The sequence below is a fragment of the Pristiophorus japonicus genome, chromosome 1 (assembly GCF_044704955.1).
Source record: "Pristiophorus japonicus isolate sPriJap1 chromosome 1, sPriJap1.hap1, whole genome shotgun sequence".
Classification (NCBI taxonomy): Eukaryota; Metazoa; Chordata; class Chondrichthyes; family Pristiophoridae; genus Pristiophorus; species Pristiophorus japonicus.
In genome coordinates, this window is record NC_091977.1 from 386,609,870 (window position 1) to 386,628,250 (window position 18,381).

Below are 18,381 nucleotides of genomic sequence, written 5' to 3' on the forward strand. Positions count from 1 at the left end.
TGCGAGCAGAAATATACAGGGCAGAAACCATGAGTCTGCAATTGCCAGCAGGCCTCAGGTGACCCAGATGACTCAGAGTCCACAACAAAGGATGAATGCAAGGCAATTCACACCTTGTTGGTGTTGTGAGGCTTCCATTCAGCCTATTCATGCCGCTTCAAAGGATATGTTTTCAAGAGTTGTGGAACAATGGGGCACCTCCAATGAGCTTGCAGACGAGCTGCAAGCTCTGCTAAACCTGCTAACCACCACGTGGCAGAGGAAGATCGGTCCATGGTGGATCAAAGCAATTTCGAGCTTCAGAGAGAGGAGGCAGATGCTGAAGTACATGGGGTGCACACATTTTCGATGAAATGTCCACCTATAATGCTAAATGTAAAATTGAATGGCTTACCCGTAGCCATGGAACTGGACACTGGCGCTAGCCAATCCATCATGAGTAAAAAGATGTTTGAGAGACTGTGGTGCAACAAGGCACTCAGACCACCCCTGAGCCCCATCCACACGAAACTGAGAACGTACACCAAAGAGCTCATCACTGTCCTGGGCAGCGCCATGGTCATGGTCACCTACGAGGGCACGGTGCACGAACTGCCACTCTGGATTGTCCCGAGTGATGGCCCCCCACTGCTTGGAAGGAGCTGGCTGGGCAAAATCCGCTGGAATTGGGATGACATCCGAGCGCTATCACATGTCGATGAGGCCTCAGATACCCAGATTCTTAACAAATTTCCTTCTCTTTTTGAGCCAGGCATTGGAAACTTTTCCGGGGCGAAGGTGCGGATCCACTTGGCCCCAGAGACATGACCCATTCACCACAAGGCGCGAGCGGTACCTCACATGATGAGGGAGAGAGTGGAAATTGAGCTGGACAGGATTCAATGCGAGGGCATCATCTCCCCAGTGGAATTCAATGAGTGGGCCAGCCCGATTGTTCCAGTACTCAAAAGTGATGGCACGGTCAGGATTTGTGGCGATTATAAAGTAACTATTAATCGTTTCTCGCGAAAGGACCAATACCCGCTACCTAAGGCAGACGACTTATTTGCGACGCTGGCAGGAGGCAAGATGTTCACCAAGCTCGACCTGACTTCGGCCTATATGACGCAGGAGCTGGAGGAGTCTTCGAAGGGCCTCACCAGCATCAACATGCACAAGGGATTGTTCATCTACAGCAGATGCCCGTTTGGAATTCGGTCGGCTACAGCGATCTTCCAGAGAAACATGGAGAGCCTACTCAAGTCGGTACCACACACGGTGGTATTTCAGGACGACATATTGATCACGGGTCGCGACACCGTCACGCACCTACAAAACCTGGAGGAGGTCCTCCAGCGACTCGATCGCGCAGGGCTGTGGCTGAAGAGGTCGAAATGCGCCTTCATGGCAACAGAAGTGGAGTTTTTGGGGAGAAAGATCGCTACGGATGGCATTCGGCCCACAGACACCAAGACAGAGGTTATCAGGAATGCCCCAGGCCACAGAATGTCACGGGGCTGCGGTCGTTCCTGGGACTCCAACTATTTTGGTAACTTCCTTCCGGGGTTAAGCACCCTCTTAGAGCCCCAACATGTGTTAGTGCGTAAAGGTTAGAACTGGGTATGGAGAAAAAAAACAAGTAATTGCTTTTGAGAAAGCCAGAAACATTTTATGCTTCAACAAGCTGCTTGTATTGTATAACCTGTGTGAAAGACTTGTGCTAGCATGTGATGCATCGTCGTACGGAGTCGGGTGTGTATTATAACAAGCTAACGTTACGGAGAAGTTGCAACCTGTCGCCTATGCCTCCAGGAGCTTGTCTAAGGCCGAGAGGGCCGACAGCATGATTAAGAAAGAGGCATTAGCGTGTGTGTTCGGGGTAAAGAAAATGCATCAGTACCTGTTTGGCCTCAAATTTGAGCTGGAAACCGATCACAAGCCCCTCATATCCCTGTTCGCTGAAAACAAGGGGATAAATACTAATGCCTCAGCCCACATACAAAGGTGGGCACTCGCGCTATCAGCGTATAACTATACCATCCGCCACAGGCCAGGCACCGAGAACTGTGCGGATGCTCTCAGTCGGCTACCATTGCCCACCACAGGGGTGGAAATGGCGCAGCCTGCAAACTTGTTGATGGTGGCACAGCCTACAGACTTGTTGATGATCATGGAAGCGTTTGAAAATGATAAATCACCTGTCACGGCCCGCCAGATTAGGACATGGACCAACCAAGATCCTCTGCTGTCCCTAGTAAAAAACTGTGTACTGCATGGGAGCTGGGCCAGCATCCCCGTTGAAATGCAAGAGCTAATCAAGCCGTTCCAGTGGCGAAAGGACAAGCTGTCCATTCAGGCAGACTGCCTGTTGTGGGGTAACCGCGTAGCGCTACCCAAAAAGAGCAGGGAGACGTTCATCTCGGATCTCCACAGCACACACCCAGGTAAAGTAATGATAAAAGCGATAGCCAGATCCCACGTGTGGTGGCTCGATATCGACTCTGACTTAGAGTCCTGTGTACGGCAATGCAGCGTGTGTGCTCAGTTGAGCAACGCGCTCAGAAAGGCACCACTAAGTTTGTGATCCTGGCCCTCCAGACCATGGTCAAGGATCCATGTCGACTATGCGGGCCCATTTCTCGGTAAAATGATACTAGTGGTGGTGGATGCTTTTTCAAAATGGATTGAATGTGAAATAATGTCGGGAAGCACCGCCACCGCCACTATTGAAAGCTTGAGGGCCATATTTGCCACCCACGGCCTGCCTGACACACTGGTCAGTGACAACGGGCCATGTTTCACCAGTGCCGAATTTGAAGAATTCATGACCCGCAATGGGATCAGACATGTCACCCCGGCCCCGTTTAAACCAGCCTCCAATGGGCAGGCAGAGCGGGCCTTAAATGAGTCATAGAAGGCTCACTCCAAACCCGCCTGTCCTGAGTACTGCTCAGCTACCGCACGAGACCCAACTCGCTCACAGGGATGCCCCCGGCTGAGCTACTCATGAAAAGGACACTTAAAACCAGACTCTCGCTGGTTCACCCCAACCTGCATGATGAGGTAGAGAGCAGGCGGCAGCAACAAAATGTAAACGATGGTCGCGCCACTGTGTCATGGGAAATTGATCTGAATGACCCTGTGTATGTGCTAAACTATGGATATGGTCCCAAGTGGATCACAGGCACGGTGATAGCTAAAGAAGGGAGTAGAGTGTTTGTAGTCAAACTAGACTATGGACAAATTTGCAGAAGGCACCTGGACCAAACGAGGCTGCGGTTCACAGACTGCCCTGAACAACCCACAGCAGACACCACCTTTTTCGAGCCCACAACACCCACCCAAAGGATCAACGACACCACCCCAGACCAGGAAATCAAACCCATCACATACAACAGCCCAGCAAGGCCAGGCTCACCCAGCAGCCCTGCAGGGCCAACAACACGCCAGCCTAGCGAGGGCACAGCCAACACACCAGAACAGACATTTGTACCGAGGCGGTCCACCAGGGAAAGAAAAACTCCCGATCGCCTCAACTTGTAAATAGTTTTCACTTTGACTTTGAGGGGGGAGTGATGTTGTGTATCTGTATAGCATGCACTCCCATGTTCCGCCACCAGGGAGCGCATCCCCTGAAGTCCCAAGGAATCCCAGCATCCCTTGGGAGCACTGTATATAAGCCGGCCCCGAAGGCCTGTTCCTTACTCTGGAGTGTCTTATTAAAGACTGAGGTCACTGAATCCCAAAAAGTTAGTTTGCAGGTGCAGCATGTAATCAGGAAGGTGAATGGAATGTTCGCCTTCTTGCGAGAGGGATGGAGTATAAAAGCAGGGAGGACCTGCTGCAACTGTACAGGGTATTGGTGAGGCCACACCCTGGAGTACTGCGTGCAGTTTTGGTCACCTTACTTAAGGAAGGATATACTAGCTTTGGAGTGGGTACAGAGACAATTCACTAGGCTGATTCCGGAGATGAGGGGGTTACCTTATGATGATAGATTGAGTAGACTGGGTCTTTACTCGTTGGAGTTCAGAAGGATGAGGGGTGATCTTATAGAAACATTTAAAATAATGAAAGGGATAGACAAGATAGAGGCAGAGAGATTGTTTCCACTGGTTGGGGAGACTAGAACTAGGGGGCACAGCCTCAAAATATGGGAGAGCCAATTTAAAACCGAGTTGAGAAGGAATTTCTTCTCCCAGAGGGTTGTGAATCTGTGGAATTCTCTGCCCAAGGAAGCAGTTGAGGCTAGCTCATTGAATGTATTCAAATCACAGATAGATAGATTTTTAACCAATAAGGGAATTAAGGGTTATGGGGAGCGGGCGGGTAAGTGGAGCTGAGTCCATGGCCAGATCAGCCATGATCTTGTTGAATGGCGGAGCAGGCTCGAGGGGCTAGATGGCCTACTCCTGTTCCTAATTCTTATGTTCTTATGTTACTTTAACCTCCCTGTGTGCAGCCTCATCTGTGTTAGGAACACAATACTACTGAATTGCTAATTTCCTCAAAGTGCAGGGAGCAATAGATTGTACGCATGTTGCCATGCGGGCACCTTCTCAGGACGCAGAGGTTTTTCGCGACCAAAAAGGATTTCACTCCCTGAAGGTCCAACTAGTTGTCAACCACAACCAGATAATTATGGCAGTGAATGCCAAATTTCTGGGGAGCATCAATGAGGCTCACATCCTGCGTCAGAGCGCTGTCTCTGACATGTTTACCAGTCAGCCACAAGGTCAATGCTGGATGCTTGGTGACAAACGATATGGCCAAGCCACCTGGCTGATGTCCCCACTGTGTGACACCCACACCGAGGCCGAGAAGTGATACAACAAGAGCCATGAAGCCACACGCAAAGTGGTGTGCTTAAAAGTTGAAAGTTGGCATACAGGTACAGCATGCGGTGAAGAAGGCAAATGGTATGTTGGCCTTCATAGCTAGGGGATTTGAGTATAGGAGCAGGGAGGTCTTACTGCAGTTGTACAAGGCCTTGGTGAGGCCTCACCTGGAATATTGTGTTCAGTTTTGGTCTCCTAATCTGAGGAAGGACGTTCTGGCTATTGAGGGAATTCAGCGTAGGTTCACCAGATTGATTCCCGGGATGGCTGGACTGACATATGAGGAGAGACTGGATCAACTGGGCCTTTATATATTGGAGTTGAGGAGGATGAGAGGGGATCTCATTGAAGAATACAAGATTCTGACGGGACTGGACAGGTTAGATGCGGGTAGAATGTTCCCGATGTTGGGCAAGTCCAGAACCAGAGGACACAGGATTAGGATAAGGGGTAGGCCATTTAGGACTGAGATGAGGAGAAACTTCTTCACTCAGAGAGTTGTTAACCTGTGGAATTCCTTGCCGCAGAGAGTTGTTGATGCCAGTTCATTAGATATATTCAAGAGGGAGTTAGATATGGCCCTTACAGCTAAGGGGATCAAGGGGTATGGAGAGAAAGCAGGAAAGGGGTACTGAGGGAATGATCAGCCATGATATTGAATGGTGGGGCAGGCTCAAAGGGCTGAATGGCCTACTCCTGCACCTATTTTTTATGTTTCTCTGTTCAGCAGCGCTTTCGATGCATGGAGCACTCAGGAGGGGAGCTATAATACAACCATGATCAGTTAGTTCAATTCATGGTCGTGTGCTCTATGCTGCACAACTTAGCTATCAGGAGGGAGCAAGAATTGCCAGAAGGGACTGATGGTCAACCTCAGGAGAGGAAGAGGAGGACGAGGGGCTGGACGCTGCCTAGGGCAAGACAATCAGGCTGACTATGCAACCATGCCCACGCCTCCCTCCAGGGCGCAGAAAAGGGCTGTGGTAGCTACATATCTGCAAGATTCTTACATCAGCAGCTCATAAATGAGCGCTTTGCCTGAAAGAACGTTGCTGTTATTGACAAAGTTGACACATTGCTGTGTGTGCAGCTCAGACATCAATGGTGGGCATCACCTTGGTGCCAGTTAAAGTTTAAGTTGATTGAAGTTAAGTTTAATATTACCTTTCATGTTAAGGAATCACCAGTGTGTAACGATCCAGCTATCTGAGACAATGCACAACAAGGTTATGTTAAATAAAAAACATTTAATACGACCATTGGTCTGAAATCCTAAGTATAACGGTCAAAAACACCCCACCCCCACCCCACCACACAACATTTTTTAGAACATTGACATCAATCAAATGGGCAACACAGAACACAAATGCAAACCAACAGGGTGGCCCCCTCCCCTCATACCGTACAACAAATTGCATATACCGAGATGGAGATACAACAAAGCCATCACCTGCGGACATGCACCTCACTTTCCTTCCCCCCTCCTGTTCTTCTCCCTACCTCTTGTCCTTCCCCTCCTCATTCCACTCCACCTGGCCGAGATGCTCCTCAAGCGGTGCCTCATTGCGGAGGGGAATGAAGACAGAGCCGGTGGTTGCACGGATACGGGAGCGGGGGGTACCGAGGTGGGAACATTCTCGGATCCAGAAGCAGGATCTTGCTCCTGCCTCTCGTGTCGTTGGCACTGGGGGTGCAGAACCTAGGGGTGGAGTGCCGTGCTCCGGGACCACTGGGCCACCAGTGTTCCTGGCTATCACCTCCAGGGCCTGCGCCATCCGTGGAACGTATTCCGTCATGGTGCCAGAGATGCTGGCCAGCTGTCGGGATAGGCCCCCCAATCCTGTAGGATCTGGTGACCTATGTCAACAGTCCTCCTGGACAACTACCATGTCGCCCCTCTCATCTGGCGCTCGTGGAGCAGACCTGCCGCGTCTACGAAACCTCCGTGGGGTCGGGGCCATCCTGGAAACATCTGGGGTGCCCTGTGGTGAGGTGCTTGAGCCCGGTACCTCCAGACTGGAGGTGGGAATGGCTGGAGGAGCACTAGATGTCCTTGGGGTCGAATGCTTTCTGGAACCTGGCGATGCAGGCTCCTCAAAGTCCGCGCTGTTATTCGTTGAGAACCGACCCAGCAGATTGACGAGCGAGAATCGGAGCTCCTCAGCACCAGTTGTAGGATCGTCCGGCAAGTCGGGCCCCACACCCCCACTTTCTGGGCTCGGTGGTCTTGCCTTGGGACACGCTGCTGGCTGAGCTGCAAAACACAAATGAGGTTATTCAAGGAGAAGCGGGTGCTAGGGTAACAAGGTGAGTCCAGCGCTACACACAGCATACGCACGACAAAAGCACCACCGCTGACAAAAGCACCACCGCTATCAAAATCATCACAGACATCACATTTCATGACCATCAACACATTCTGCATTGCAATGATTCTCATGAGGCCAGCATTATTTAGAGGGCACTTTTAGCAATCATCTGTCATATATTTTTGTTCGGATATGAGTGGGTGTGGCATCTATTGACTTCACATCACGCAATGGTGTATACTTTACTCATGTGGTATCACTTCAGGGTCTACAGCTGCCTGCATGGTCGTCCAGGAGTGGGTCCCCACTCGTGAGAGCACCCGCTCCTCGATGTCAATGAGGTCGCTGATGACTGGTGGCCCCACACCCGTTCGCCTCTGCTCGGCCCTATTCCTTGATAGTTTCTTCTGTAAAAGGTAATAGGACGACATAGCATGAGATTATTGCATGATATCATTGCTAGGTACTGTCACAGAGACTGATACAACACATAACCGACAGATGTAATCATGATTATGATGATAATTATCATTCTTTACCTAAAGATGTACACCGTGATCACAGGCTTTGAGTACAACATTCCCGGTAAAAGTGAAAGACCTCACATTTCATTTTAGTCACTCATGACTCTTACAAATCAAATTATTTAAATCTATAAGTACATGTAAATAAATGTAATACTTAATCTTGCGGATCCGACAAGGTCGTTCCATTGCTTGCGGCATTGGTTGCCCTCACATTACTCATTGGTCGCCGTCAAGACCACCTCGGCTATCTCGGCCCATATCTTCTGGTAGGCTTTTGGGGTGGGCCTCCCACGCCCTCCCTGGGTCAAATCACCCCAGCGTGACTTGACCTCCTGCATGAGGGAGGCATTTGCCTCATCCGAGAACCACCTCGCTCTCTTTCGTCCATCCATTTGTTCCTCTCCCAGCTCACTGCTCTCGCCAGAGTTAGTCTCCACAGCATGCTGTGTCACCTCGTCCACTCTCTCCATTATAGGCAACAAATTCGTGAAAATATCTGGCTGATAACAGCTAACTTTTTTCGCACAATTTGCTATAAAGCTCGAAACTCTCCCTCCACCTCCCAAAGCAGCTAAACAAGCACCCACACACGCCTTCACTCCCTCTCTCTCTGTCTCTTATGCACATGTAATGATGACCCCTGACCTCCTGAATGTCAGGAAATGAGTGTTGCCATGCTGTTGCCATGACGGCGACACTTTATGGCAGAAGGTCAGAGAGATTTAACCCTAACGCCCATTTCAGATCGCTCGCTGTAACGCCCAATTTTTAAAATGGAAATTAGTGGCTTTGAAAATAGGCGACAATCCGGCGATCTGAAAACCCACGCCGGAAATAACGCCCATTTTTGGGCGATCTGCACAAAAGTGGAAAATCTAGCCTACTATCTTTATCAAATTCCAGCCTTACCCCCACGTGTAGTTTTTTTATGTTGTTTTCAGAGATTTTATTCATCAAATCTGGAAATCTGACAACCCAGTGAATATAACTGAAGTCTCGCATCTAATTATGTCCAACTACATATGAGTTGTATACTGCAGTTTTAATTTTGTTTGCATGACATTTTCTGGATTATTATTGCCATTTTTAATTGTTACTGATGAAAGTTTATGAACAAAGTGTGATTAGTAGTGATACCAAAGACACAGGAATGTGATTTGAGCAACAATACATCTGTTACTAAGAACATAACATAAGAAATAGGAGCAGGAGTTGGCCATTTGGCCCCTTGAGCCTGCTCCGCCATTTAATAAGATCATGGCTCAACTGATCAGGGACTCATCTCCACTTCCCTGCCCGCTCCCCATAACCCTTTATTCCTTTATTGCTCAAAAATCTGTCTATCTCCGTCATAAATATTTTCAATGACCCAGCCTCCACAGCTCTCAGGGGCAGAGAATTCTATAGAATTACAACCCTCTGAGAGAACAAATTCCTCCTCATCTCAGTTTTAAATGGGCGGTCCCTTATTCTGAGACTGTGTCCCTAGTTTTAGTTTCCCTTATGAGTGGAAATATCCTCTCTACATCCACCTTGTCGAGCCTCCTCATTGAGCCCGAAATTCATCGACAAACCGCCCACTACCGCCCGCTTTCGGCCCAAAAATGCAAGTTTGGTCAAAAAACACGTGCATACCGCGACATACCGCTTGGCGGAAGATTCATAATTGACATACCGCCGAGGGGTATGCACACCATCCACCATGCAGAACCGCCCGCATGCCGTCCAAAAAGTGCAAATTTCATGACATACCACCGACATACCACTGGAGCTGCATACCATCCTGGAAACGGTGGTTTTGCGCGAGCTTAAGTCGGCGGGAATGGGCGGTAGTGCTTGGGGCCGCCATTTTGAAATTGGAAACAGTCAGCAAAAGCAGTACTTCAGTATTTCTGAGGTGAACAGTGAATTTACAGTGCGATTTACAGTGCAAAAGGTATTTTTATTGGTACTGAGTACATTATTAAGACAGAAGGCATTTGAGTTCTATTTTATTTCATTGAAAAATCATTTGAGTTTATCTCAGGATATTTGAGGAGATTCTGGAGATTTAAAAAGAATGGGGCCTGTACTATCTCAGCCTGTATTGCTGACTACCTGTCTAATGCAGGATCCAGATGGGAGAAGGTTTATTGAGCAGAGTTATTAGGGTAATGGAGGAGGTTGAAGACTGATGATGAGGAGGAGGCCTTACCCCAAAGGGTTTTCAAGGAGAAGCACTCATACTTGGACCTGACTAATCGACAGTGCGTTCGAAGGCTGCGCTTCCGAAAAGAGGTGATCAATGAGATATGCGAGCACATTAAGGCAGACCTGCAGCCCAGTACCACCAACATTACTGCATTCTCTGTTGCGATGAAGGTGACTGCGGCACTTTCCTTTTATGCATGCGGCAGGGTGCAGGGTGCTGTTGACTGTACCCATATTGCCATGGGAGCACCATTACAGGAGGTGGAGGTGTACCGAAACCGTAAGGGATTCCACTCCCTCAACGTGCAGCTTGTCTGTGACTATACACAGCGCATAATGGCAGTGAATGCCTACTTTCCAGGGAGCATCCATGAAGCACACATCTTGTGTGAGAGCACTGTGTCTGACCTGTTGACGTCTGAGCCACAAGGTAAATGCTGGATGCTGAGGGACAAAGGGTATGGCCTCGCCACCTGGCTCTTGACCCCCTTGCGGAACCCTCAGACAGAAGCCGAGCAACGATATAGCCGCACGTAATGTTATCAAAAAGACAATAGGAGTGCTAAAACAGTGCTTTTGATGTTTGGATCACTCGGGAGGCAGGCTGCAATACTACCCTGAGCAGGTTGCTCAGTTCACAGTGGTGTGCTGCATGTTGCATAATTTAGCAATCATGCAGGGACAGGAATTGCCACAGGGGACTGCGGGACCACCTGAGGAGAGTGCAGGAGACGGAGGAGGAAGAAGAGGAAAATGAGGGGGAGGAGGATGAGGAGGAGCTTCCAGATGAACCCATGGCACCACCCCCCCCCACCCCCTCCCAACACCTGCAGCTCATAAATGAACGCTTTGCTTGAATGTGGAGAGCTGCGTTTTGGGACCCTGATGACTGTTACCCCAAAAGTTTCACACTGCACAAGAGTGCCTAAATTCAATTGAAACATTTATGTAAAAATGTAAAAAATGTACAACAATTGTAAAACTTTGTAAAACTTATAACTATAACTTTGAACATCTGTAACAACTTTAACAACTTGAAATAAACTTTTAAAATCAAACTTCAACTATTTTAAATGAACATGGAACACTTCACTACAACAAAGCATCCTTTACTGTCCTTGATCTCGACCTCGACCGCGTACTCCACCATCCTTGGGACTCAACAACCCCCCCCCCCCCTTTCTTACTCCCGCCCTTCCTTTTCCACTGTCCCTAGCCCGGACCTCCCTGTGGTGGTACCAAGCCGGCATGCAGCTGTGCACCCCGAGTGCTGTTGCTGTCGTTGACAGTCAGACATTGCAGGTGCAATGAATGGGGCCTCAGGAGAAGATCGTGATCACGGAAGGCACGGTTCAGGGCTGGAAGCTGCTAGTAACTCCCCACTCCCAGGTGCTGTCGACCCGACTACTATGGCACTGGGGGATTCCGCACCATGTCCCCGATCCCGTCGATTGCCGCATGTCATTGATGAAGTCGGCGGTTCGCTCCATCGCGGTGATCAGACGCGACATATCCTCCGACTGTCATTCTGATAGCGCCACGATGTTTCCGTCTATCGCAACCATGGCCTTGAGCAGCTCTAGACCTATGTCGACGCTGGCCTGTGACAGATACACCATGTCCTGGTACGCGCCTATCTGTCTTGCAGCAACCGACCTTTTCTGCACCAACCTCCGTTGCTGCGGCAAAGACACTGCAACACTGGTGGTGCGTTGCATCGCACCGCTTGGACCCACAGAATCAGAGGAGCCATGGGGGAATCCCATGAATATAGAGTCGGTGGTGGAGGATGTTCCAACTGGCCCACATGGAACTGGTGTATCCTCCTTCATCTCTACCTCCACTGGCTCCGGGATCAGCTGCTCTTCCTCTTCCTCTTCTTCATCTCTGGCAGGAGTGAAGTCGGGAGAGGGCTGGGTGACGCCAGAGGTGGAGGCAGTGGGTCTGTCATCTCGTCTCTCTGCGGAGGTCTGGTCTGAATCCTCCGAGTCTGGAAGTACAAAACAACATTTAAAAATGCTTGGCACCAGGGGAGGGATCAGGGTTACATGAGTACATGAGTACAGTGACATAGCACAGTCTTACTTAAATATCCACCACTGCTGCATTACTGCATTACATATCGCAAACACAATACATGTATACATATGCATTGCGTTACATGCCCCCAACATTGCAGTACATCACATGAGCCCAACGTTACAGTGCAATAAACTCACATTACATGAGGCCAAGATTACAGTTACAGTTACGTTACATGACATTACAGGACCGCAATACAGACTGGGGATTGTATTGAACTGACCATACTGTGTGGGTGGGTCAGCTCCAACGCTGGTGGTGTCACGGTTGCTTAACCCGACCAGGGACAGGGCACAGATCTCAATCTCCGTCAATGGTTCTTGCGTTGTGGGTCCTCCCCCGCCCCCCATACGCCGCTGATCTGCTGCTATTGCAGATGTCGTCTTCTGCAGAAAGTGAAGTAAATGAAAGTAAAAATTTTCAATCCATTTAACGTCGCGGGCACACAGGTGCACACACGCACACACATACGTGCACACATCAAAACACTGCGTCGATCCTCTTGGCATTGCCTGAAAGCACAAATACATTGCCGTAACCTTGGGATAAATAACATCCATGTGAGACTGAACCTACATTTACATGGTACATGGCACATGGGGGTGCATAAATAAAATCATTACTTACTCTTGCTACCCTCACCAGGTCGTTCCACCTCTTACGACATCTTTCCCCGGTGCATACCATTGTACTTGTGGAGGACACAGCCTTCCCAATCTCATCCCATATTCTGCTGTATTCCTTTGGGGGGGGGGGCTTTCCATGACCACCCTTCGTTAAGTCGGAGTACCTCTCCGTGATATTCTCCAGCAGGGCAGGTAGCTCCGTCTCGTCAAAGGCGGGTGCCCTCAATCTCCCGTCCGTCTCAATGTTCCTGCGCTTCAACTTCTTTTTCAGCATTTCCATTATATTTATATTTATTATATGATTTTTGATTTATAAAATATGTATTATTATTGTTGATATTGTATAATTATTATTTGTTAATATTTTTTGACTCTGGAATCTTTGATTAAACCAACTGATCCTCGAATACCTTGCTGCTCCTTCTCACTCTCTCTCCCTCAACTTCAACTCTCTGCGCATGCGACTCCTGACTCCCGAAATCGCGGGGATAAAGCATCTGTAGAAAAAAAGCAAAAAAAATAATTGTGCAGTGCAGTGCAGCACCGTCCATCGACAAGAAAGTCGATCTTGATCGACTATAATATTGCATACCACCCGCTGCACACTGCTCACATACCGCCGAAAAAAATTCCACCAAACTAGCGCTCTTCGGTCTCAACGATATTCCGGTGGTTTTAAACGATGCACCGCCAGAATACTGCTGAGAAATGGACGGACCTTACGTCCTGACCAATTTTGGGCCCATTATCTTATATGTTTCAATAAGACCTCATTCTTCTGAACTCCAATGAGTATAGGCCCAACCTACTCAACCTATCTTCATAAGTCAACCCTCTCATCTCCGGAATCAACCTAGTGAACCTTCTCTGAATAGCCTCCAATGCAAGTATATCCTTCCTTAAATACGGAGACCAAAACTGTACGCAGTACTCCATGTGTGGCCTCACCAATACCCTGTACAGTTGTAGCAGGACTTGTCTGCTTTTATACTCTATCCCCCTTGCAATAAAGGCCAACATTCCATTTGCCTTCCTGATTTGAGCCTATTGTTTTCCATGCTATAGTAGAAAGTAGGAGATATTCAGATATATTTCTTTTATCTCAGAAGTTCCATAGTATATTCTGGTCTATTTTAACCTCAAGAGTATTGAGCTTTTTAAATTTGTACTGTCCTGTAAAAATCATTTGATATATTATGAAAAATTGGATAAACATAAAGAATAATGGAGCATTTCTTACTTCACAACATTCTCTGGATAAATTAAAATAAGTTCTATTTACTTTGATATTGAAATCCTCCTTCATTAAGCAAAAATCAGTACAATAAGCAATCCATGCTACAGAATTGCAGCAAACGTTGTGCGAGTTTTTTCGGTGCAATTCCCCCGATATCAGTTTAACCGGCGCAAAAGATAACGGAATTTTATGTGCAAATTGTATTCAGCACAAATCAAGTTTCCACGGTCGTTTGCACTAGTTTTAAAAACAGAGCGCTAGTAGCAGGCCCTGCCCACAAATTGGCCACACCCCCAGGGTGAATTAATCACCTTTGGGAGTTTCTGCTAATTACGCTCATTTACAGGCATTTGAGGAGGCTCCAAAAATTAAACGGGATCTTTTAGACGCAATGACACTAATGGGTATCTTTTGAAAGGTTTTGAATGAATTTTTTTTAAAGATTACTAAGAAACTGACTACTGTAACCCAACTAGAAAATAGTTCTGTATTTTTTTTAACTACTTTCAGTAATTTAAGATCAGATTACTCACAGGTGGTGAATTGACACTGATTGAAAATGCTTATTTTTTGTGAAAACCCCATTTACGGCTGTATTAGTCAATCTTCATTAAGTTACCATTGTTAAATATATCTTTTCAATCAACTTTTTAAAAAATGTTTTAAAACGCTACCCGATTGTGTTGGTTCACGGTAGATTTTGTGTTTGGTGATACACAAATGAGTTTGTGTGGAAACTCTGGGGTGGGAAAAAACACTTTTCAAAATGGGCGTAATATGCGCCGGAATCGGCGATTGTGCCCAAAGCAGAAAATTCTACCCAAAGATGTTTTATTTTTACATCCAAATTTGGGTGTAGAATTTATAATAAGCCTTACCCAGCGCACATTCTTGAGTTGCAGTTGCCACTTTTTCTACTTTAAGATGAATCTCAATGTTAATGAACCACAGATGTCAAGCTGATTTGTTAAGTAAACCACCTTCAGTTGCAGTGTTTGAAAATGCAGTGCTGGATTGGCTGAGTGTAGTATTTTCAAGGCTGATTTGAGATGACCCCCTGAGATATTCATGAAACATTATAGTTGTTAACCAGTTACACTCCTCAGTGTGGATTATTTTCTGTTCATGGGCAGTTGCATACTTTTTGTATCTGGTGAACATCTTTTTAGACCACCTAAACCTAGGAAAAAACAGTTGAATGGCGAAAGATTTCCTCTGTTTAATATTTGTAGTGAAATTTTAAATGTGCGTGTGCAGTTTTGCTACAGATAATGAAGAAAGGAAATACTCCCCAGTGTGTTTGCAGACAAAAAGAAAATCAAAGAAAAACATTTTACACATGAAGTGAGTAGCTTATATCTGTCTTTGAAGACTAAAGCGCATTGAGCTTTTCAAAAACAAAGTCATTGCAACTTATTTGGTAGTTGGAATTGCCGGCACTGATAACTGATGGAGCTTTTTATGGGATCATATTAAAAGTGTCTTATTTATACGCTTGAACATGATTGTACATAGGAAGAAAAAAGAATAACCTTAGTACTTCATAAATTGTGTTGAAATAGCTACGGATGAAGTTGAAAAGTATCTAGGAATTTTAGTAAACTCACGCTCAACATGTCAAACCAATGCAAAGCAGCAATCAAAAAAGCAATAAAATGCTGGACCATATAGCAAAAGCAGTACAGTACGAGTCAGAGGCAGTCATGCTCAGTCTGTATAGTATTCTACCACACCTCACGTACTCTGTCAAGTTCTAGTCACCGTAACACGAAGAAAATATTTGAAACAGTTCAGGGAAAAAGCACAAGACTGATCTTCAAAGTTGTAAGACTGAGTTATTAAATAGCTGGAGAAAAACGTTTTAATCTTGAAAGGTGACCGAGCGGTGATCTTGTAAAGGTATATAAGATAATAAAAGGTAGATTCAGAACACTAATTCAAAATAAGTCAAAGTAGTAGGACAAGACGACACCAGTTCAAACTATTAAAAGGAAAATTTAGAACTGATGTCAGGAAGTTCTTCTTCACACAAAAATGATTAATACATAGAATGGACTTCTGGGTCGAGTTGTGGAGGCAAATGTCCTGAAACCATTAAACAAACAGTTGGATCGTATAATGGGAAGACTGGAGGGTCTTTCTGGAGGAATCAGCTAGGGAGGATTGAATGGCCTTCCTCATCTATGTCTATCTTGTGATTTTTTTTGCCCCCTCCTCTCCCTTCCCCATCCTAAGCGACTGATTTGGCTTGAGTAAGTATGTTTCCTGTTATCTAATAGGGATCAACACTGACACTCACCATGGACAGCTCTCTGGCCCAGAGTGCCCCAATTCAGCACCCCCAATGTAGGAGGAGAGTATGGAGGTAACGAAGCAGTGAAAGGTGATTAAAAACAGAGGTAAATGTTTTATAAAACATTATTGTGAAATGAATAGGAATTTGTTTGCTGTCTTGTAATTTGATCAGATTATAATATTAAACAGTCTAATAATAAGCAGGTTTACTGTATACTCTAATTTTCTACAATACTGACATGCAGGAGCCGAGTGTATAGTATCTATGTTTGCTAACGATACAAAGATAGGTGGGAAAGTAAGATGTGAGGAGGATACAAAGGGACATAGACAGATTAAGTGAGTGGCAAGAACATGGCAGATGGAATATAGGGCCCAAGTTTCCACACGCGCCTAGAACGGCGCAGTCCCGACCTGGACGCCCGTTTATCGCGCCACAAAGTGCGCCTAAAAAAATCCTCAGTATTCTCCACCTACTTGCAGGTCCTCTGGCCCTCGGCGCAGCCAGCACAAGCTGTGGGGGGGGGGGGGCGGAGCCAGGTCCCTGCGCTGAAAACAGTGCCGGGACCTCTGCACATGCGCGCTACAGTGGGCACGCAAGTGCAGTAGCTCCAGGCGCCGAACTGTGTGGGAGGGGCCCGAAGCACGCAGCCCCTAGCCCTGGCTGAATGGCCTCACTGGGGCTGCGTGAATAAGGCTCCTCCCACGGCCAGCTCCTGCTTCCCCCCCCCCCCACCCCGACCAGACCCGACACCCGCTCCCCCCCCCCCCCCCCCCGCCTCCGAACCAGACCCGACACCCGCCCTCCCCCCGCCTCCGGACCAGACCCGACACCCGCGCCCCCCCCCCCCCCGACTGACCCGACCTGACCCGCGCTCCTGTTCCCGCTCCCCGCCTCCCCGACTCGACCCGCGCTCCTGTTCCCGCTCCCCGCCCCCCCCGACTGGACCCGACCCGACCCGCGCTCCTGTTCCCGCTCCCCGCCTCCCCCCACTGGACCCGACCCGACTCCCGCTCCCGGACTGGATCCGACCTGACCTCCCTCCCTCTCTCTCTCTCCCCCCCCCCCTCCCTCCCTCTCTCTCTCTCCCCCCTCCCTCTCCCTCTCTCTCTCCCCCTCTCCCTCTCTCCCCCCCTCTCCTCCCCCCCCCCTCCTACCCCCTCTCTCTCTCCCCCCCTCTCTCTCTCTCTCTCCCCCGACCCGATACCGAACCTCCCCGACCAGACCCAACCCAACGCCACCTACGCGTAAATCTGGTGCTGGGGACGGGCCCTGCCTGAAGTCTCGGGCCGGCCCGTTCAGCCTTCGGTTCCGAAAGGCCTGCCTGAAGCACTTTCACACAGGTAGGAAGATGGTTTATTTAATCTTTTCTTTGCTTATAAATGTTTATTCAGGTTGGATTTATTTGTATAATATTTGTATAAGTATAAATAAGGATTTATTATAGAATTTAATGACTTCCCTTCCCCCCCACCCCACCTCGTTCTGGACGCCTAATTTGTAACCTGCGCCTGATTTTTTAATGTGTAGAACAGATTTTTTCAGTTCTATAAAAATCTTCACTTGCTCCATTCTACTTTAGTTTGGAGTACGTTTTCACTGTGGAAACTTTCAAATCAGGCGTCAGTGGCCGGACATGCTCCCTTTTGAAGAAAAAATTCTGTTCCAAAGTAGAACTGTTCTACCTGACTAGAACTGCAGAAAAAAAAATGTGGAGAATTGCGATTTCTAAGATAGTCCGTTCTCCACCAGTTGCTCCTAAAAATCAGGCGCAAATCATGTGGAAACTTGGGCCTATAATGTGGAGAAGTGTCAAGTTATCCACTTTGGTTGGAAAAATAGAAAAGCAGGATATGTTTTAAATGGTGAGAGACTGGGAATATACATCAATATACATCAATGATTTAGATGACGGAATTAAGTGTAATATCTCCAAGTTTGCAAATGACACTAAACTGGGTGGCGGTGTGAGCTGTGAGGGGGACGCTCAGAGGCTGCAGGATGACTTGGACAGGTTAGGTGAGTGGGCAAATGCATGGCAGATGCAGTATAATGTGGATAAATGTGAGGTTATCCACTTTGAGGGCAAAAACACGAAGGCAGAATATTATCTGAATGGCGGCAGATTAGGAAAAGGGGAGGTGCAATGAGACCTGGATGTCATGGTTCATCAGTCATTGAAAGTTGGCATACAGGTACAGCAGGCGGTGAAGAAGGCAAATGGTATGTTGACCTTCATAGCAAGGGGATTTGAGTATAGGAGCAGGGAGGTCTTACTGCAGTTGTGCAGGGCGTTG

At 47.6% G+C, this 18,381-nt stretch overlaps 1 protein-coding gene across 3 annotated transcripts in view; it reads left to right on the forward strand.

The window, feature by feature from the left end:
* stau2 (staufen double-stranded RNA binding protein 2) overlaps positions 1 to 18,381 on the forward strand; it is a 675,620-nt gene that overhangs the window by 472,154 nt on the left and 185,085 nt on the right. Inside the window, exon 14 of one of the 3 annotated variants that reach the window (XM_070891170.1) lies at positions 16,068 to 16,187. The exons of the other annotated variants lie outside the window; for them this stretch is intronic. Coding sequence (XP_070747271.1) covers positions 16,068 to 16,157 — 90 coding nt within the window. The 3' untranslated portion in view covers positions 16,158 to 16,187. The remainder of the gene's footprint in view (positions 1 to 16,067; positions 16,188 to 18,381) is intronic. 3 annotated transcript variants of the gene reach the window in all.